Consider the following 18,090-nt stretch of genomic DNA (forward strand, 5'->3'; position numbering starts at 1 on the left):
GGAGCCCAGGGGAGGGACCCAGGAGGAGGAGCCCAGGAGGAGGTCCTTATGTCATTGGAATTGTGCCATTGAAGGAGTTCATAGGGCCTGCTTGTCTTGTCTTCCTGACTGGCCCTGCTTTCTGGCTTAGGTGAATATATGTATGATGTGCCAGAAAACTGTCACCCTGACTCCCTGCCTGAGGCCCAAAGAAATGCAGCCATGGATGTCAAATGGCACCTCCAGAACATGTGGTACACGAGCTTTTCCTCTTCATAGGTTGGTTGCCGCAGCTATTTTGTTACAGTACCATGAAGATGACTAAGACTTCTTGAGTGGGTAGGAGCCCACACAGCTTTCCCTAAATGGGGGGGGGGGTCTTGCTCTACCTCCCCAGATCCTGTCCCGTGTTTTCTTCTTACTATCTCTCCACCATGAGCTTCTGTTCACCACTCTCCTCACTACTTCCTGGCCAGAACATCAATCTTCATCCTGCTACTGAGGAGTGAGAGTTTCAATCCATGTCTGGATGCCCTAGGTCCCTTGGGTCTTAATTAGCCACCAACTTACTATGTGCCTTTAGGGATTGCAAGAAGGAAAACATAAATATTTCAGGCCTCTGTTTCTTCTTCTGGAAAATAGGAAGAAACACCTGCTTTCTCTTGTGACCCTTTCAGGAAACTCAGGTACTAAAGAATCGAGTGTACCAAAGAGGTGCAAGGTCTCTCTCTGATTGTGATTCTATGTGCCACAGAGTAACTCCAGTAACCCGAGGCCCAGCACGCCCCAGTACTTACCGAGAACAGCCTCCACTGGGCCACCAGCTCATCCTCTGTGGCTGTCTTCACCATGGGCTCCAAGCCCTCCTGAGCCAGCCTCTGAAGGCCTTTCTTGAACTCTCCCAGTTCTGCCTCCAGTTGCTGGATCTGCTGTTCACAGGCCCCCTTGGACTGAAGCAGGCCCCGCAGCCTCTCATCCTCCTCTTTCCAGAGGACTCTCAGCTTCTCCAGGACAGACCGCATCTCCTCCAGCTCCCCTGAGATCTTCTCTGCACCCAGAGGAGAGGTGTTACGAATGACACCCACAGCCTGCTCCTCCAATCTGTTCAAAGACTCCTCACCCCTAAGGAAATCCTTGGCGATGTCCTGTCAAGGGTGATGGAGAGCAGGAGAGCAAACGTTAGCTGTGCTCGAAGGGCAGACCTGAGGACCATGCCAAGGGTGACTGTCTGCCCTAGGTAACATGGACTTGTGAGATAGGGATGTCCTCTCTTGTCTCTTCCAAGTCACTGAGTGCTTATAGGAGAACATCTCTGTCATGTGTGTCTGTGTCTTCAACTCTGTCTGGAATCTGCTTCTTTAAAACAAACCAGCCTGAAGCCATCAGCAAGATATGCCATGGGTCCACAAAGAATCACGGGGCACCAAGCCTCACTCTGTGTGCGGATACCTACTTAGAGTTTAGATGCATGTCTGTGTTTTTTGCTACATCTGTATAAGTATGTGAAGAATGTTGTGTGTGGCTTATGCATGTAGCTCAGATTGGCCACAATATATTGCTAAGGATGACCTTAAACTTCTGATCCTCCGAGTATCCCAGGTATATATATCCACGCCTGGCTTTTATGTTTTTATATTAATTACAGATAGTGCTGGCTTCCCCCTTTACAACAGTGATTCGAGTCTTCTTTTCATTCCTTTCTGTGACAGGATATGATTATAGGTATACATAAATATCTATATTTATCTTTCCCAAACTGTCCCCAAAGCTTCAATCATTCCAATATCTTAAATTCCCAAGCTTTGGGCTGCCAGCTGGACACTCAGTTGACTCTCAGCTTTCTTCCTAAATAATGGTCATCAACTTCTTCAAAGGCAAGTTGAATTAATTATAAATTAATTAACCGTGCAGGGAGAGCCAAGAAGTGGCTCTTGCATTGATTGCTGGCGATAACTTGCTGTCTGGTCCAAAGGAAACTCCAGTTCCCCAGACTCCAACAGGCAGGCCAGATATCCAAAGCTAAGCTCAGCCTGGACCATAGCCTCCTGAGAGCCAGGCTCTCCCCACTGTTCTCTGTTCCTGATCACCTGCTCTTCTCCTCTCCTGTGCAGACAGCCCTGGCCCTGGCTGGTCTGCTGGCCATGGTCAGTCTGCTTCTTCCTCTCTCTGTTCTGGGTTCTTCCAGATGCCTCTGGCTGTTTTTTCTCTCTCAATAAAAACCTTCCATACCATCCCACAGAGCAGCCATGTCTGCAGTTTCTTTACTGCACTTCCCATCTTGGATACATCTGGAGCCAAAACCCTTGCATACACTCACAAGGTGCAGGATCCAGACGCTCCCCCAAGGCCATGTGGTGTGAAAGGAGACCTGATCCCACTTCTCTTGGCCACAGCAGGGTGCCCACCCACCGCTCTTCACCTTGAATGGAATGACTGTCCACTGTAGAGCTGCCCTGGCCTCCATAGGGTCTGTCACTGAATCCCTACCCTCCATCATCCGGGAGGCAGGAGCAGCACCCACTCAGACTTGTAATGAATAGAAACCTCTCCTGACATGCCATGCACCCACATCTGAGACCCATGAGTCTAGACCAGGCTACTGGTATCCTGCAGGTCCGATCTGTCCCATCTGTCAGCTGTCACCCCAAATGTTTTGTACTAGATCCTCTGATTCTCTTCTCAGGAGTCTGTGCTATGCATGCCTGTGTCTGGTGTGACAACCTATATTATTCCCACTTGTGACAGCATGAAGGTTCTCCCTCAGCAGGGCCCTAAGACAACCTAGCTGGGACATAGGGTCCCGGCTGGGTCCCAGGGATGTACCTGCAGTGCAGAAAGGCGAAGCTCTGTGGCCAGTTTGCAGTTTCTCCCCAAGCAGCTGTGCACCTTCTCCACTACGGCCTTCAGCCACAGCTGGAACTCGTTCACATCTTCCCGGTACTGTTCATGGTCCTGGGCCACCCGGGCCAGGAGGTCCACCCTGTGCTGTAGGGGGAAATGCCTGCCATGAGGGTCCCCAGTCTGGTTAGGAGCCCAGTGCCTGAGGCTGGGAATAAAAACCAGCTTGGCAGGGAGTGTGAGGGAATCTGTATGGATGCTGGAGAGAGAAACAAACGCTGAAGTCCCTCACATGCCAGCACCTGGCCCGGTCAACGATAAGGAGCAGAGACCACTGTCCCTCTGAGCCTTGACCCTCGACCTCTGAGAGCTGGGGCACTGCTAAGAGAGTTACATGCACATTCTGTAAACCCACTCACAGGGGTCACCCAGCTAGGACAGCCAGAGCTCTGGGGATTCCAGGCTGTATAAGAAAGGCAGCTGAGTGTGGCCTTAAAGGAAGAGAAGCTTTATGAGAGGAAGCCATAAAGCAAATCGGCAGCAGCATCTGTCTGCAGACTCTGTTCAGTTCCTGCCCTGACTTCCCTCGGACACTGATGTGGAAGAGCAAACCCCCTCCCAGAAGAAGAAACACTTCTGGTCAGAGCTTGTAGCCTAGCAACAGAGGAGCAAGGTAGGACAGAGGGAGTTTGAAGAGAAAGTCGAGGAAAAGGGCCAGGGGACTTTCCAGAGGCATGCCTTGTGTGTGGCTTAGGGCGCCCATCAGCCATAACCAAGTTATCAGCCATTGCTCACAGAACACACCCTCCTGAGAGGGTGAGTGCTGGAGCTAGGAAGAACTAGGACTCTGGTGGGGCCCAAGCTGAGATCCAGACAGCAAGCATGAGACTAAGCTCTCCATCCCTACATAGAGATGGGGGGGACCTGGAGGCTGGGGACCCCAAACTATCAAGCCAAATGCTTTTGGCTTTGTCTGTCATGTGGCTTCTACTGCCAAGACTCAACATCCAGGAGCTACTTGCATTGTGTCATGTAAGCAACCAGACGGCGCAGAGAGAATGGCTCTCTTCCCATCAAACCTTTTGTTACAGATCCCAAAGCTTGACCTCCGTGTCATTTTTGTATGGAATAAAATAGTTAGCTTTGACAATTCCCCTGCCTATTTAAACACCCAAAACCTGTTCTTAGCCCAACACCAAGCAGCCACAGGAGAGACCTGACCAGTGCAGCAGTTGAAGTTTGTTGACCTCAGCTCCTCCCTGTGTCTAGGAAGGCCCTTGACCCTATGGGAAGCTGAGTCACAAGGCCTCCATTGAGGAGGGCAGGCGGGTGTTTCTGAAGCCTTCCCCATTCATCTGTGCTTGGTTGTCCTCCTTTGAGACACTGGTCACCAAAACTACACAATACTAGCTCATTAAAACTTTGCAATAACAGCAAGCCTAAGAAAATCTCCCCATTTTAGAGATGGGATAGCCAAGACTTAGGACCAGGTCACTTAGGAGAGAGATGAGAATCTCAAGATAAAGACTGCCTACATCCTAAGGTAGAGCCTTGGTAGGGACAACCCCCTTCACAGAGTGAAGTGTGTGTGTCTGTGTGTCTCTGTGTGTGTGTGTGTCTGTGTGTGTGTGTGTGTGTGTGTGTTTCTGTGTGTGTTCATGAAGCTAGAATCATAGGCAGTTGTGAGCTGCCCAACATGGGTGGTGGGAACCAAACTTGGATCCTCTGTAAGAGTAGCTACTCTTACACTACTCTGTACTACTAAGTGGGGGGCCTCTTCCATCCCTTCAGTGGTTCCCACTCCCTGTGGTATGGTTTGCACACACAGTTCCCTCCAACCCCAGAAAGGCTCATGGATGAGACTTAGTCAGTCTGCCAGGAACCTCAGAGGCGGAGCCTGATGTTGACAGTGATGGGGGCGGGGGGCGGGACCTCCTCCCAGGAATGAACGGTGGTAGCTCAGCCTGTGTGAATGATGAGGTGCTGCCACTCAGAAAAGTCCAGAGTAAATAAAAATCCCCATGATTAGGAGCAGGCGCTAGCAAGGAACAGCAGCAGGCAGGAATCCAGATTAGCTGAGTGCCAGGCACAACAGCCATTTCAAAGCGAGCTCAGCCAGTGGGTGAGTGACAGGGTAAGAAATGGGTGAGGGCTCCGCCTTCTCATTAAGCCAAACAATTAAACCATCTGCAGCAGGCAGAGTTGTCGGCAATGTCAAAACCCAAGCAATTAACGGGGTGGCTTGGATTTATGTCCCCAACAAAGGGCTGCGGAAAGTCAAGGACCCATGGCCTGATGCCAAGCAGCCCTTTTCTGTGGACTAGGGCGGGTGTTGCTGTTTGCTGCTCGCTTGCTCACTCAGAAGCAATGGTTTCAAATCAAACAAGGAAGACACCCTGGCACCAGCTGGCCTGCCTGCTCTTTCCCTCTGATGCTGTGGGAGGACAGGAGCACCTCTACACTGGACCTAGAAGCTTCTTCAGGGGTGGTCCCAGAAGCCAAAGGGGGTGCACCTGTCCCCACCTGTACCAGAGGCTTCACTGCCTCACATGCCTGACATCTATAAAAAACAGATAGGTGGAGAGGTGGCAGACAACGGAGACACATGGAAGAAGGAGAGAGGGTTGGAGAGGCTGGTTCCCACCATCCATGCTGGGCACTTCACAACTGCCTACAATTCCAGCTTCATGAACACACACACACACACACACACACACACACACACACACATCCACGCAAGCACAAGTGTGATGCCACTTGGGCCAAGCCACTTCTGGTTTTCCAAGCCAGCTGGCCAGTCCCCCTTAAACAGTCCCTCTAAGCCCTCTGGGGTCCCAGACCGGCAGAGAAAATCAAGGATTCCCAGGCTTCAGCCAGCAGCTGGAAGGTGAAAACAATCCACTTGTGCAGAACTCAGTCCCGTCATGCCTCCACACCTTTCTTCCATGTTGGGGTTGAGCTGACAACTATACCAGAAAGGCTAGCTCCTCCCTGCAGCCTTGCTGGTCCATTCATGGAAGCTAAGTGACCATACACCCAGCTAACAGAAAACCCTCCCTCCTCCAGGACCCCCAAGTCTCCTCTCTGTGCTGATGTGTAGTGACAATTTTGGTTTCTTTAAGGAATGTGCGTCTGTTTTAATCCCAGGTGTGGGCTAGGGGGCCGCTTCAGACTGTCCACAGCAGCTGACTGTGATTTGCCTCGTGCTTTAGCAGGGGTGTGATTTTGCCAGCTGCAGATAGTTTCTGCAATTGTGTGATGTTTGGAATTCTGGGGACTTTTCAGAGGGTATATAATGCTAAGGCCCTGAGAGCTAAGGGGGTTGTTGGTATTGGATAGTTGGTTGGGGTTTGTTAAGTAGTCATGCACGAAGGAGGAGGAGGAAGAGGAGAAGAAGAAGAAGGAGAAGAAATTTGATATTCTGACAGCAAAGACCAAACTTGCCCCAAGGAACTGGACACCCCCAGTTAGCAGGAAGTAGTCTAATGATAATGTCTCCCCCTTACCCTTCTATCTTTTTGTCTCTCCTATCTGGTGTTAGAGGGTGGAGAAGTGTAGAGAAGGGTGGAAGAATGAAGAACCCACAAAATAGGAAAAAGACCACAATGATGCAGAGAAGCAATCACACCCCAACCTACCCCTCTCTCTACCGATGCACTCAGGTATGATGACAGCTCCAGGATCCAAGTCTACACTGAAAATCACTCAGAACAGTGGGTCATGATGCCTTTGGGGGATCGAATGACACTTTCAAAGGAGCCACCTAAGACCATCATCACTGAGAACAATTAAATAAGTGCGTTCCCTCCCACAACACCAGCAGGAATCTGGGAAAGAGAGACAATCCTTTAGGACTGCAGGCCACAGCACACCACACCACAGAAAGGGACACTTTGCTGTAGAGGTAGCACACTGTGACCACCAGCCTGAAGAGTACAGCGCATCTGGGTCTTGGGTGCTGGGTCTGGGTCTCTTCCTTCAGACTGTAAGAGGAATGATGGCTTTCGTGCCCAGAAGGAGCAGAGACCCTGAAGAGAGAGAGCCCTGAAGAGCCGACTCTAGTCCTCAGCACTGTGGGAGCACAAACACTCTTCCACAAACACAGTATGGGAAAGAACAGTTACCTAAGACAGACAGACAGACAGACAGACAGACAGACAGACAGACAGACAGATACATACATACATGCATACATACATACATACATACATACATAGATGATAGATACACATATAGATGATAGATAGATAAGATAGATGGTAGGTGGGTAGGTAGACAGACAGACAGACAGACAGATAGGCAACAAACAAATCCAACCATCTTGCAAAACGTGGAACCAAGAGTTTAATGGCATCAGTTTGGGTCAGGGTTCAGGTTCTGAAAACAGTCACATCTGGGTGTGGTGACACACACTTTGATTCTCAGCACTCAGGAGGCAGAGGCGGGTGGATCTCTGTGCATGGGAAGCCAGCCTGATGTACACAGTGAATTCCAAACAAGCATACTTGCTTCAGGAACCCTCAAGCTAGCCTAGAGACAGAGAAACGGACCATGAAGGTCAGTTCCCAGGGTGCCTGGCTGAAGCAAACACACATGTGCTAAGGGCAGGTTCAGCCATGGGGATGCACACCATGCCCTGACGGGATGAGCTCAGGAGAGCCACAGGGAAGCAATCCACCCATGCAGGAGACACAGTGCCACTGAGTGTCCACCCCCGCTGCCTCTGCTGTTAGACATATATTCTTTTTGGTTTTGGTTTTGGTTTTTCAAAACAGGGTTTCTCTGTGTAGCTCTGGCTGTCCTGGAACTCACTCTGTAGACCAGGCCGGCCTCGAACTCAGAAGTCTGCCTGCCTCTGCCTCCCAAGTGCTGGGATTAAAGGCATGCACCACCACTACTCGGCTAGACATATGTTCTTAATAACAAGTAAGAACATAACCCTGCCGCAGGCCAAGGGACATTTGTTAAAAGGAAAGGAACAGGTGGACATATTATAGACCTACAAAGAAAATGAGAATTTCTAAAAAGCAATCATTTAATGCAGTAATTGAATGAACTGTTTGTCACAAAGCACAGCCAGGATGAGGTGGGGGGGATGGGCAGAAGGATCGGGGTTAGGACAAGAGCAGCAGTAGATGGGCTTAAGAGACGAAGGAAGAGAAGAGAAACTAAGACTGAAGAAAAACAGGGAGATGGGAAGGAGAGAGTGGAGAGAGGATGAAGGAAAGCCACCAGGGACATGAACAGCAGTCTGTCAGTTTGTGCACATGTATTAAGCATCCACATGGGTGTGAAGCTCTGAGCAACTCCAGCTTATGAGTAAGGGGTGGAAGGTTGGTGGATGGGTAACCAGGTGCTGGACGGGCAAGAGTGAAGATAGGTGTTAGACAGTGAGAGGGGGGTGGGTGAGAAAACAGATGGAAATGATTAGCACTTGAGAGGATGGCTGGATGGATAATTAGAAGGGCAGTGGACAGCTAAGCAATTGACATAGACTAGTTCCTGGGGAGCGCTAGACTGATGAATGAGTGACCAGGTGGATTGAAGGGGTAGAGTGTGTAGACTTGGGGGGGTGGGGTGGGCGGAGGGACGCTCAACAACACCTCGGGGAAGGGAGCAGACAGGCCAGGAGGTTGAATGGAAAGTGGGTGGTGGATGGGCTGACCCTGAGTGAGCCCCAGAGGGCTGCAGGGGCGGATGGGGTGGGTAGGTGTTTGAGCAATGGAGCCATCCACCACTGACTGACCTGGGCTCTGGCCTTCACGGCATCGTACTCAGCCTTCATCCTCTTCTGGGCATCTTCATCCACGCTGGGGTCCCCAATCCTGCTGAACAGGGAGCTCGCCTCCTCCAGCAGCCTGTCCAGGAGCACAGCCTGATTGTCCACATTGTGCAGCAGCACCTGGGCGTGGCTCAGCTGCCACTGCTTCTCCTTCAGGCCCAGCTGCAGCTCCACGGGGGGCTCCAGTGTGACCACCATCTTCTGGAACCAGCGGTAAAACTCGTCCTGGGCCAGCAGGTACTCGCTCCAGTGCAGCCACACCCACTCGATGCGACTGTGGGACAGACAGAGGTGGCGGGACTGAGAGGGCTGCCCGCTGGCTCCTGTCACTGTCCCCTCCCAGAGATAGGATAACATTCTCTCTGTGCTAGCCACTCTCTGGATTCTAGACATTCCTTCCTTCCCGTGAGACCCCGGGTCCTGTGAGCAATCTCCCAAGATGAGCCCAGCCCACATTCCACGTGTACCCTTAGCCTCCTGTCAGGGAGATGAAGTCCAGGTGGCTCTGAGCCACCAGCACCCCAGATTCTGCCTCTGAACTTCCACTACCAGATCCTTCACTCTACCCACAGTGGCCCCAGGCCCTTAGACTATGCTGCCTGAAAGCAATTAGGAGAAGATTGCCCCTGGGACTTAGCCCGGTGGTAGACAGAATAAAACTATCTATGGGCCAATTAGTGGCCACCAGGTAGGGATGAAGGGCCCGTGTGAATTCTCAGGGTAGGGTAGCCCTGTGCCTTCATCTGCCTCAGGCTCCACCTCTCTAGTATAAAGATGGCTCTGTCTTGGCAGCAGCCAGCATCAAGGCATTTGTCTGTAATGTTGGATGGAAGGGTTTGGAAGGCAGCAAGCTCTGTTCTGTCAGGCACTACCGTGCTCAGATTTACAAGAGCTCTGGGGATTTGAACTCAGGTCCTCACACTTGCACAGCAAGTGCATTACCTACTGAGCCATCTCTCTGGTCAGGGCTAGGCCTGCTTATGTCTGCCTTTACAAAGGGGGCACATCCAGGAGCATATTAGGACTGCTGGTACAAACAAACAAATCCAGTGTCCACTGTCCATCACCATTGTGCTTGTCTATTGTTAGAGGCACTGGCCTGAATCCAAAGAGGACATGCTGTTCCCAGGAGCCCTGAGTCTGAAGAAGAGTCGCTCAGATGGGGGTCCTCAAGAGGGTATGGCAATGAGCAAGGAGAGTCCCCAGCATCTGAGGATGTGGCGATGAGGCCCCCGACTGTCCCCACCTGTGGCAGTGAGTCATGTAGGTGACCGTCTCCTCCCACTGAGACTTGATATCCCTCAGCTGGGCCAGGATCTCAGGTTTCTGGCCCTCCTGGCAAGTTGCCAGGAGGGCCTCCGCCGCCCGCAGGACCAGTTCCACCTTCATGCATCCTTCAGGCTCCAGCTGGCAGATTTTCTGTGGGTACAACAGCCAGTTTCCCAGGGTCAGACATGGCACCACCGGCATAGACAACGGACCTGCACCAAGAGCTGGATTTCGAGGTTAGAGTGGCTGCAGCTCAGCCTAAGGCCCTGTACCCCTCTGATGTGCCCCTGAGCAAGCTGCTAAGGGCTTCAGGAGGAGAGGGTGCTCTAGAGCTTATTTCTGTCCCTGACCACTATGCTGTGCCCAACTTGTAACTCAGACAAGGCTTGCTCTCTCCAGGGATGCGCCTTTCTCGTCCTAGATCATGGAACAAAGCAGGACAACCTCTCAGACTTTTACTCAGAAGAAAACACACGCAGGCAGCGTACGTCACCGTGTGCATGATGTCAATGTGTATGTGGCCGTGAAGTGACACCCTCAAGTCAGTCCGCTGTCGGAGGCCACCGTGCTCCCAACCCAGACAAGGTTCAAAAGCAGTCACATTACTTTGCCCTTGTTCCAAGGTCCTGCTCCCATGGGTGACAGAAGTGGTGTAGTCCATTCCTGATGAGTGACTCACTCAAGGACACCTCAGAATCTTGCCTGCATCCATTCTATCTGTCCCTAGCCTGTCTCTCCCAGCCTCTTCTCTCTTTATCTCTATCTTTAAACAACTTATTTGTGTGTGTATGTGTGTGTGTGTGCATGTGTGCATGTGTGTGTTGTATGTGGGTGCATGTGTATCCCAGTGCACATGTAAAGACAAGACAACAACTTGTGGGAATCTGTTCTCTCCTACTGTGGGCCCTGGGAATCAAATTCACACCATCAGGCTTATGACAGCTTCAGCTCTCAACTTGATAAAGCCTAGACTCATCCAAGGAGTCTCAACTGAGAGATCTCCCAGAGCAGATTGGCCTGCTGCCATGCCTGTGAAGGAATTGTCCTGAGTGTCCATTGATGGAGGAGGATGTATGTGGCCCACTATGGGTGGCACCAATCCCTAAGCAGTGGGCCTGAGCTGTAAGAGAGACAGAGAAAGAGAAGCAGAGAGCAAAGTATTCTTCCATGATTGTTCTTTAAGCTCCTCTCTTGGGATCCTGCCTCAACTTCCTTTAATGGTAGATTGTGACCTGGAAGTCATAAGTCAATCATCCCTTTCCACTCTGGTAGCTGTTGGTTACCGTGTGTCATCATAGCCATGGAAGGAAACTGGAACACACAGTCAGCCCCTTTACCCTCCTGATCCATATCATCTGCCCTGTACCCATCACCTCTCAGAGCTGCACACTCATAGATGCTCTGCATCTTTTATCTCATCTGGCCCTTCAGCTTCTCCCAGGGCGAGCAAATGGCTAGTGTCATTACGAATTGTTATTATTCAGAGATATAAGCTTGACCTCCTGTCAGGTGACTGGACATATTCCAGGGCCATTTATGGACTAAAAGATTACTCTAGGGTGACCTTTCCAATATGACTTCTGTATACCAGATCTGTAACAGGAAGGGAGGACATAGTTACAGACAACACCAGACAAGCCCCACACTAGCGTGTCACCTGGCCCAACTGCACCAGCTATCAGTAACTGTCCACTATTATTACATTTTTTTCAGACAACAGAATCTCTTTATATTATGCTCTTTTATTCCTGCCTACTTACTTGGTTTGTTGGCAGCTCCCCCTTGCCTAAATTCAAGATTAGTTGTCAGCTTTCATACCGTGGGCAGCCCGGTTATCTCTGCTCCTTCTCTGTGGATCGAGAAGGAAGGGCTCCTGAAATTCAAGTGTGGCCCTCTCTGACAGTGTGTGACCTCAGGCAGATTACAGGGCTACTCTATGCAGTCCTTTCTCTCCAGTGGCAACACAGTAGTAATTCCTGCTGTGTCCAACTTACATTCTGTTTTTTAACCATATTGACAAACCAGGCAAGTAAACACTTTGTCAACCGGTGTGTGGTCAGACCCTCCCCCTGCATACACGTAAGTAGTCCTCACTCCACCTTCTTGGCTCCATATGGTAAACGCTAGCCAGGTTGGCATGACATGGTCATCATGATGACAATTTTGGAGACATCTCCCCACACGTTATAGAGAGTGGAGTTCCCTCCCTTGCCCCTGTCTCCGTATGGGACAAAGTCAAGTGGCAAGTGGGGAGCATCCTTATGAGATAGAAGAGGCTCTGTTTGCTCTGTGGGGTGGCAGGATGTGGCAAGTCACCCTCTTTGGGCAGTGACTGTATCAGGGTCTCAGACGAGAACCCTTGTGTCCCATTTGGTAATAATGAACAACAAGGAAGATAGCAATACCTCCAAGGTAGGCTAAAATGCAAGAGCCATTTGCAGAATGTTCTAGAACAGTGGCTCTCAACCTTCCTAATGCTGTGACTCTTTAATACAGCTCCTCATATTGTGGTGACACTCCCCCCCCAGCCATGAAATTATTTTCGTTGCTACTTTATAACTGTAATTTTGCTACTGTGATGAACAGTAATGTAAATATCTATGTTTCTTTGATGGTCTTAGGCGACCCCTGTGAGAGAGTCATTTGACCCCAATGGGTTCACAAACCCCAGGTTGAGAACCACTGTTCTAGACTGAGCATCCAGCATGCAGGCTACTGCCCACCACCAGCAACAGGGTCTTGCAGCATGGCTGGATATGAACTTTTTGCCAGGCAGAGACTTGATCTGATTAATAACAAAAATTAAGAGATGGCATCTCTCATGGCCAAATGTATGAAGGAGCATCCACAGTCATCACCCCTGTGAGGTGGACCTATTGCTACTCATTTTACAGCCATGAACACTGAGGACCTGCAGAAGCCAGAGACTAAAGCAACCAGGAAGTCTCCTAGGTCCTTGAGTCCCAATGGATTCCACTAGCCTTGGCAAACCAAGAGACCCTTTCACTTGGGGAAGAAGCAAGGTTCAACCTCCCAGGCCACACCCTTAAGGGAGCCAGCCTGGCTTTGAGGTAGCAAGGTCAAAGTTCTCTTCCCAGAAGTCAACCTCCCTAACCCAGCGATCTTGCCTTTGCCCATCCGTCTTTTATAGGAGAGGCATAGGCTGGATTTGGGGGAATCATGAAAGCACCTGACACCTTCCGCTCTTCCCAAGCACGCAATCTTCACACTTCCTTGAAAGGGTGAAGGAGCTAGGAAGTCTGGGAAGAGTGATCACCTAGCAACCTCCCTTCCCCAAACCTGCAGGCTTGCCCCTTCCCCTCACCAAGTGGGAAGAGCATTTGCTATGCCCTGAGGGGAGGGGAGGCTGAGGCCACAGCAGAGAAAGACAGGTCAGAAAGGAAGAGTTGGTCCCTCTATCTGTCACTCCCACCCTGCTGAGGCCTGAGGGCTCCGTTCTGTCCACTTAGCATAGGGCCCCTCACCAGCAAGCAGGGAACCCAGGGAAGTTTGGCAAGGGGAGAGGCAGGAGTGGCAGCCTCACTCTGCTGGTCCCAAGCAGCTGGTGACAAGAATGGGGAGCCAATTAGATGACAAGACTTAGTTAGTCAAGGGCTTCCCCTCAACCCAGCCAGCACTAGCTTACCACCAGCTGGGCATGGCGCCAGACAGTGTGGCCCGTTCTGGGATTCACAGGCAGGACAGAGGGAGAGCTACAGATGCAAGAATCACAGACCTTGTTACAAAAGAGCCACCTGGGAGCTCAAAGACCAACTGGGAAAAAATCCAAGAGGGCTTCTTGAAGGAGGCAGCATTGATGCCCACAGGAATGATGCCCACAACTGGAAGAGGAGTGAAAGTGAAGAAATAAGACATAGCTAGGGATGCTCACACACAGCCTCTGGAAACCAGACCCCAGCAACGAGAAGGTGACCTGATTAGGAAGGGGCCTAGAAGCTGGTGAGAAATCTGAGGATGGGGCTCAAGCTCAGGACCAAGAAGGTTGGGACTGAAGAGTGAACAGAGTGACCACAGGATGGCTGCATCCCAGTGTCCAAGCCACAGGACAAGTGTTGGGAGCCGTGAATCTTGAGAGGCATTCGCCATGGCAAGATGGCGCCTACTTCCGCTGTTAACTCCTAGTGGACAACTGTTTGCGCATGTGCGTAGACAACTATTGGCGCATGTGTGTAGAGTGAAAGGACGCCATGTCACGGCCCATCCCGGGGCGTTATGTAGGGTAATGAGCGAACAGCCAATCATGAGCAGACACACCACGCTGTGGGCAGATACACGCACTGTGGTGTATATAAGCAGTGCGGATTTTGGGTTCGACCCCTTTTTCACTATGGATGGAGACAATAAAACAGTTGCTGCAGAAGGAACCTAGAGTGTCCGCGTGTCTTCTTCCCGGCGAGAGGACCACGCGGGCTACAGACAAGTGGTTCTCTTTCAACTTCTAGGGCTGAGTGCATTCACACACACACACACACACTACAGATATACACATGCACATATACATACATACACACAGACCCTTACATACACACATACATACATACCTACAGAGACATACATACATACATACATACATACAGATACATACACACAGACACATACACATATGCACAGACATATACATACATATACAGAGACAGAGACATACACATATAAATATACAGATAGATATACATATGCATATATATACAAATATACAGACACACATATGCACACACACAGATACATACATACATACACACATATACACACAGATGCATACTCAGAGACACACATAGATATACACACACTCACATAAACACCAGACATATACACACACACACATATATATGTATACATATATACATATATATATACACATAGATACATATATATACACAGAGCACACACATACAGATACATAAACACACACACAAGCACATACAACAGACACACGTACATATTCACACACACTCACACACACGCTCACAGACATACATGTGCACACACAAACATACACACCAGCCTGGCCAACTGCTCCTCCTATGTCCCTCTGAGCCCCCCCTCACAACTCACCAGCTGCAAGGTTTCAGGTGACAGGCAGCTGAGGAAGAGCACTGGAGGACAGTGGTGCTGAGGAACCGTGGCAGCGATGGCCAGAGGGGCACCCGGAAGCTAGTTGGCTAATAGAGATCAGAAGGACTGGAATGACAGTCAGAGGGGCACCTAGAAGCTAGTTGGCTAGTAGCGGCCAGAAAGGACTGGAGAGATGGCCAGAGGGGCACCCAGAAGCTAGTTGGCTAGTAGCGGTCAGAAGGACTGGCTACTTCTCATTTCACATGCTCACTCATGCAAACTGACAGGTATTCTGAGGAGACACAGTCCAGGAGCCAAGGCTTAGTGACAGGAAATCAAGGAGGAGCATGCAGCTTGTATGGGGTGACAACGGGGGCAGAGAGATCATTAATATGAAGGTCTTCTAATGCCAGACAAAGCTTAGCTCTGTAGCACGGGAACCATGGCAAATTTTAGAGGAAAACGAAAGACTCTCATCTGTTAACTTGACTGGATTGAGAGCCACCCGGGAGACTGGCAAAGCACACCTCTGGATGTGTCTGTCACCAACACCAGCATGTGTGTGCCTGTATATGTATGCTACATGTGTGTCCTCAGAAGCCAAAGAGTGTCAGATCCTCTGCAGCTGGAGTCACAGGCCGTTGTGAGCTTCCCAACATGGGTGCTGGGAACTGAACTTGGGTCCTCTGAAAGAACGGCAAGTAACCCTTAACTGCTGAGCCATTTCTCCAAGTTCTCCCCGCCTTTTAAAATAAATTGTGTTTGTTTGTTTGTTTGTCTGTTTTTTCAAGACAAGGTTTTTCTGTGTAGCCCTGGCTGTTCTGGAACTAACTATGTAGACCAGGCTGGCCTCAAACTCACAGCCTGTCTCTGCCTCCTGAGTGCTGAGATTAAAGGCGTGTGCCACCACCACCCAGCTATTTTATTCTTTTTGTTTGTTTGTTTGTTTCATTTTTGTGTTTTTTTGAGACAGGGTTTCTCTGTGTAGCCCTGGCTGTCCTGGAACTCACTCTGTAGACCAGGCTGGCCTCCAACTCAGAAATCTGCCTGCCTCTGCCTCCCAAATGCTGGAATTAAAGGCGTGTGCCACCACTGCCCGGCAGCTACTTTATTCTTAATTGTGTATGTGTGTGTGTGTGTGTGTGTATGTGTGTGTGTGTGTGTGTGTAAAAGTGCCTGCAGAGACCTAAAGACAAGAGATTCCTAACAACTAGAGTTACAGCTGGTTGTGAGCTAGCAGACATGAATGCTGGGAACTGATTTCTCACCCTCTGCAAGAGCCATATGCATCTCTCCCGACTCGAACCAGAGCTTTTTAACCCTCCCCACTGAAGGAAGAAGTGGACCAATCCAGAAGTTCAAGGAGTGAGTCCTGGCCAGAGCCAAGCCTGAGCCATCAGGGTTAGGGGACCCGCCCTGGAATGGAAGGGACAGTATGCGGACTCTGTCCCTTGTGACCAAAGTATGAACGAGCAGCAGGTTCATCTTCTGGAACTTTCTGGAAAAATCAGAACTTCAGCCTCAGCTCCAGACCACTTGATCAAAATGTAAATTTAAGCAAAATGACCAGGACATCTGAACACAGGTCAGAGTGTGAACAATTTGCTAGTTCCTCAGCTGGGGGTGGGAGTTGGAGGGAATGGCCAGCGCCACAGCGCCAGCAAAGCCAGGGCACTGCCTACCTCTGTCTCTCGCAGCCTCGCCTCCAGGGCCGCTCGGGGCCCCTTCGTGTTGTCATTGACCTGAAGCTGCTCGTGTATCACCTTCATCCATGCCTGGGCATCCTCCACGCTCCTGTCAAAGTCCTCCTGGGGCTGCTGTGTCATCGCACCTGCGAAGGCTGGGAAGGGCACATGAGGTCAGGGGTCAGGGGATATAGAGAGAGCCCAGGCAGCAGGCACAGCATATCAACGCTCAACCCCACCCCACCCCCATGCTTGCCAGCATACCAGTGCCTCACTTGGCATGACTGTCAATCTTAAGTGTCCAGAGCTAGAAATGGGCAGGGAGAAAGCAGGTCTAGCCTGTGCTACGGGAACAGTAGGCTGGTAGAGACATCCCCTTGGCATGTAGCCTCTCTGTTCCTTTCTCTACCTTGGGAACAGGGTGTCTCCTGTCTGTATTTTCAGACCCTCTACAGGAGACTTTCAGATCTCACAGACAGAAGGCGCAATAGAAAATGAGCTTGATTTGAATGAGCCCATGCCCTCAGTTAAAGAGACATTGCCTCTGGCATCAACCGAACCCACAGAAACCCAGAGTACTCCTGAAATGAACGCGGCAAGGAGATGGCCGTGGGGGGTTACATTGTCCCCACTTCACACCAGCTTGTATCTCTAGCAGTCCTTGCACGTGTCCCTCCATGGTGGGGAGGTGGGGCTCCCTACAGTCACAGGCAATCAGCTGACACAGCCCCTCTGATAAAGCCCACCTGTTCCCTAGTGACACCTGCCAGCCGTGCAAGCCACCCACCCACCCTTGGTCCCCTTGGTTGGGCTGCTGCACTTAACCTCACCCTGTTCTGTGAGCACAAGTCTCAGATTTCTCATTCAACGTTCTTAAAAGCCCGCTAAGCTGCGACAAAACTCTTCTGTATTCCCGGCACTACGTGTCAGATGACAGTGACTAGAGCCTGCTTTGGATTAAGGTTATTTACATCCACATTCCACATAAAGGGATTGGGTCTGACTTATCTGCCAGCCTCCCATGATGCCTTGCACAATAAGCCCGTGAGGGTGCTGGCAGAAGAGCCCAGAATAGGGGTACACTCCATCAAACACCACCCCCATACCATTTTCTCATTGTTTTATTTTATTGAAGTGCTGGGATGGAACACGAAGTCATGTGTCTGTTAAGGAAACTCAACCACTGAGCTATGTCCCTGCCATGCTATTTAAAATGGCAAGATGCTTAGGATATGAGAGTACAAGATAAAATATCTTTTTTTAAAAGATTTTTTTAAGATGTACTTATTTATTTTATGTATATGAGTGCATATACATATACATATACATCTGTAGCTGTACAGATGGTTGTGAGTCTTCATCTGGTTGTTGGGAATTGACTTTTAGGACTTCCGCTCGCTCTGGCCCAAAGATTTATTATTATTATAAATAAGTACACTGTAGCTGTCTTCAGACACACCAGAA

At 50.3% G+C, this 18,090-nt stretch overlaps 1 protein-coding gene across 3 annotated transcripts in view; it reads right to left on the minus strand.

The window, feature by feature from the left end:
• Syne3 (spectrin repeat containing nuclear envelope family member 3) overlaps positions 1-18,090 on the minus strand; it is an 83,522-nt gene that overhangs the window by 28,920 nt on the left and 36,512 nt on the right. For 2 of the 3 annotated variants that reach the window (XM_031356103.1, XM_031356102.1), the window contains 5 exons: positions 16,624-16,781; positions 9,846-10,018; positions 8,564-8,873; positions 2,803-2,964; positions 777-1,124 (listed from right to left, as the gene is read on the minus strand). In XM_031356103.1, coding sequence (XP_031211963.1) covers positions 777-1,124; positions 2,803-2,964; positions 8,564-8,873; positions 9,846-10,018; positions 16,624-16,767 — 1,137 coding nt within the window. In that variant the 5' untranslated portion in view covers positions 16,768-16,781. Of the gene's footprint in view, positions 1-776; positions 1,125-2,802; positions 2,965-8,563; positions 8,874-9,845; positions 10,019-16,623; positions 16,782-18,090 lie in introns of those variants that run through there. The other variant, XM_031356105.1, reaches the window with a different exon arrangement.

This window comes from Mastomys coucha, unplaced genomic scaffold (assembly GCF_008632895.1).
Source record: "Mastomys coucha isolate ucsf_1 unplaced genomic scaffold, UCSF_Mcou_1 pScaffold6, whole genome shotgun sequence".
Taxonomy (NCBI): Eukaryota; Metazoa; Chordata; class Mammalia; order Rodentia; family Muridae; genus Mastomys; species Mastomys coucha.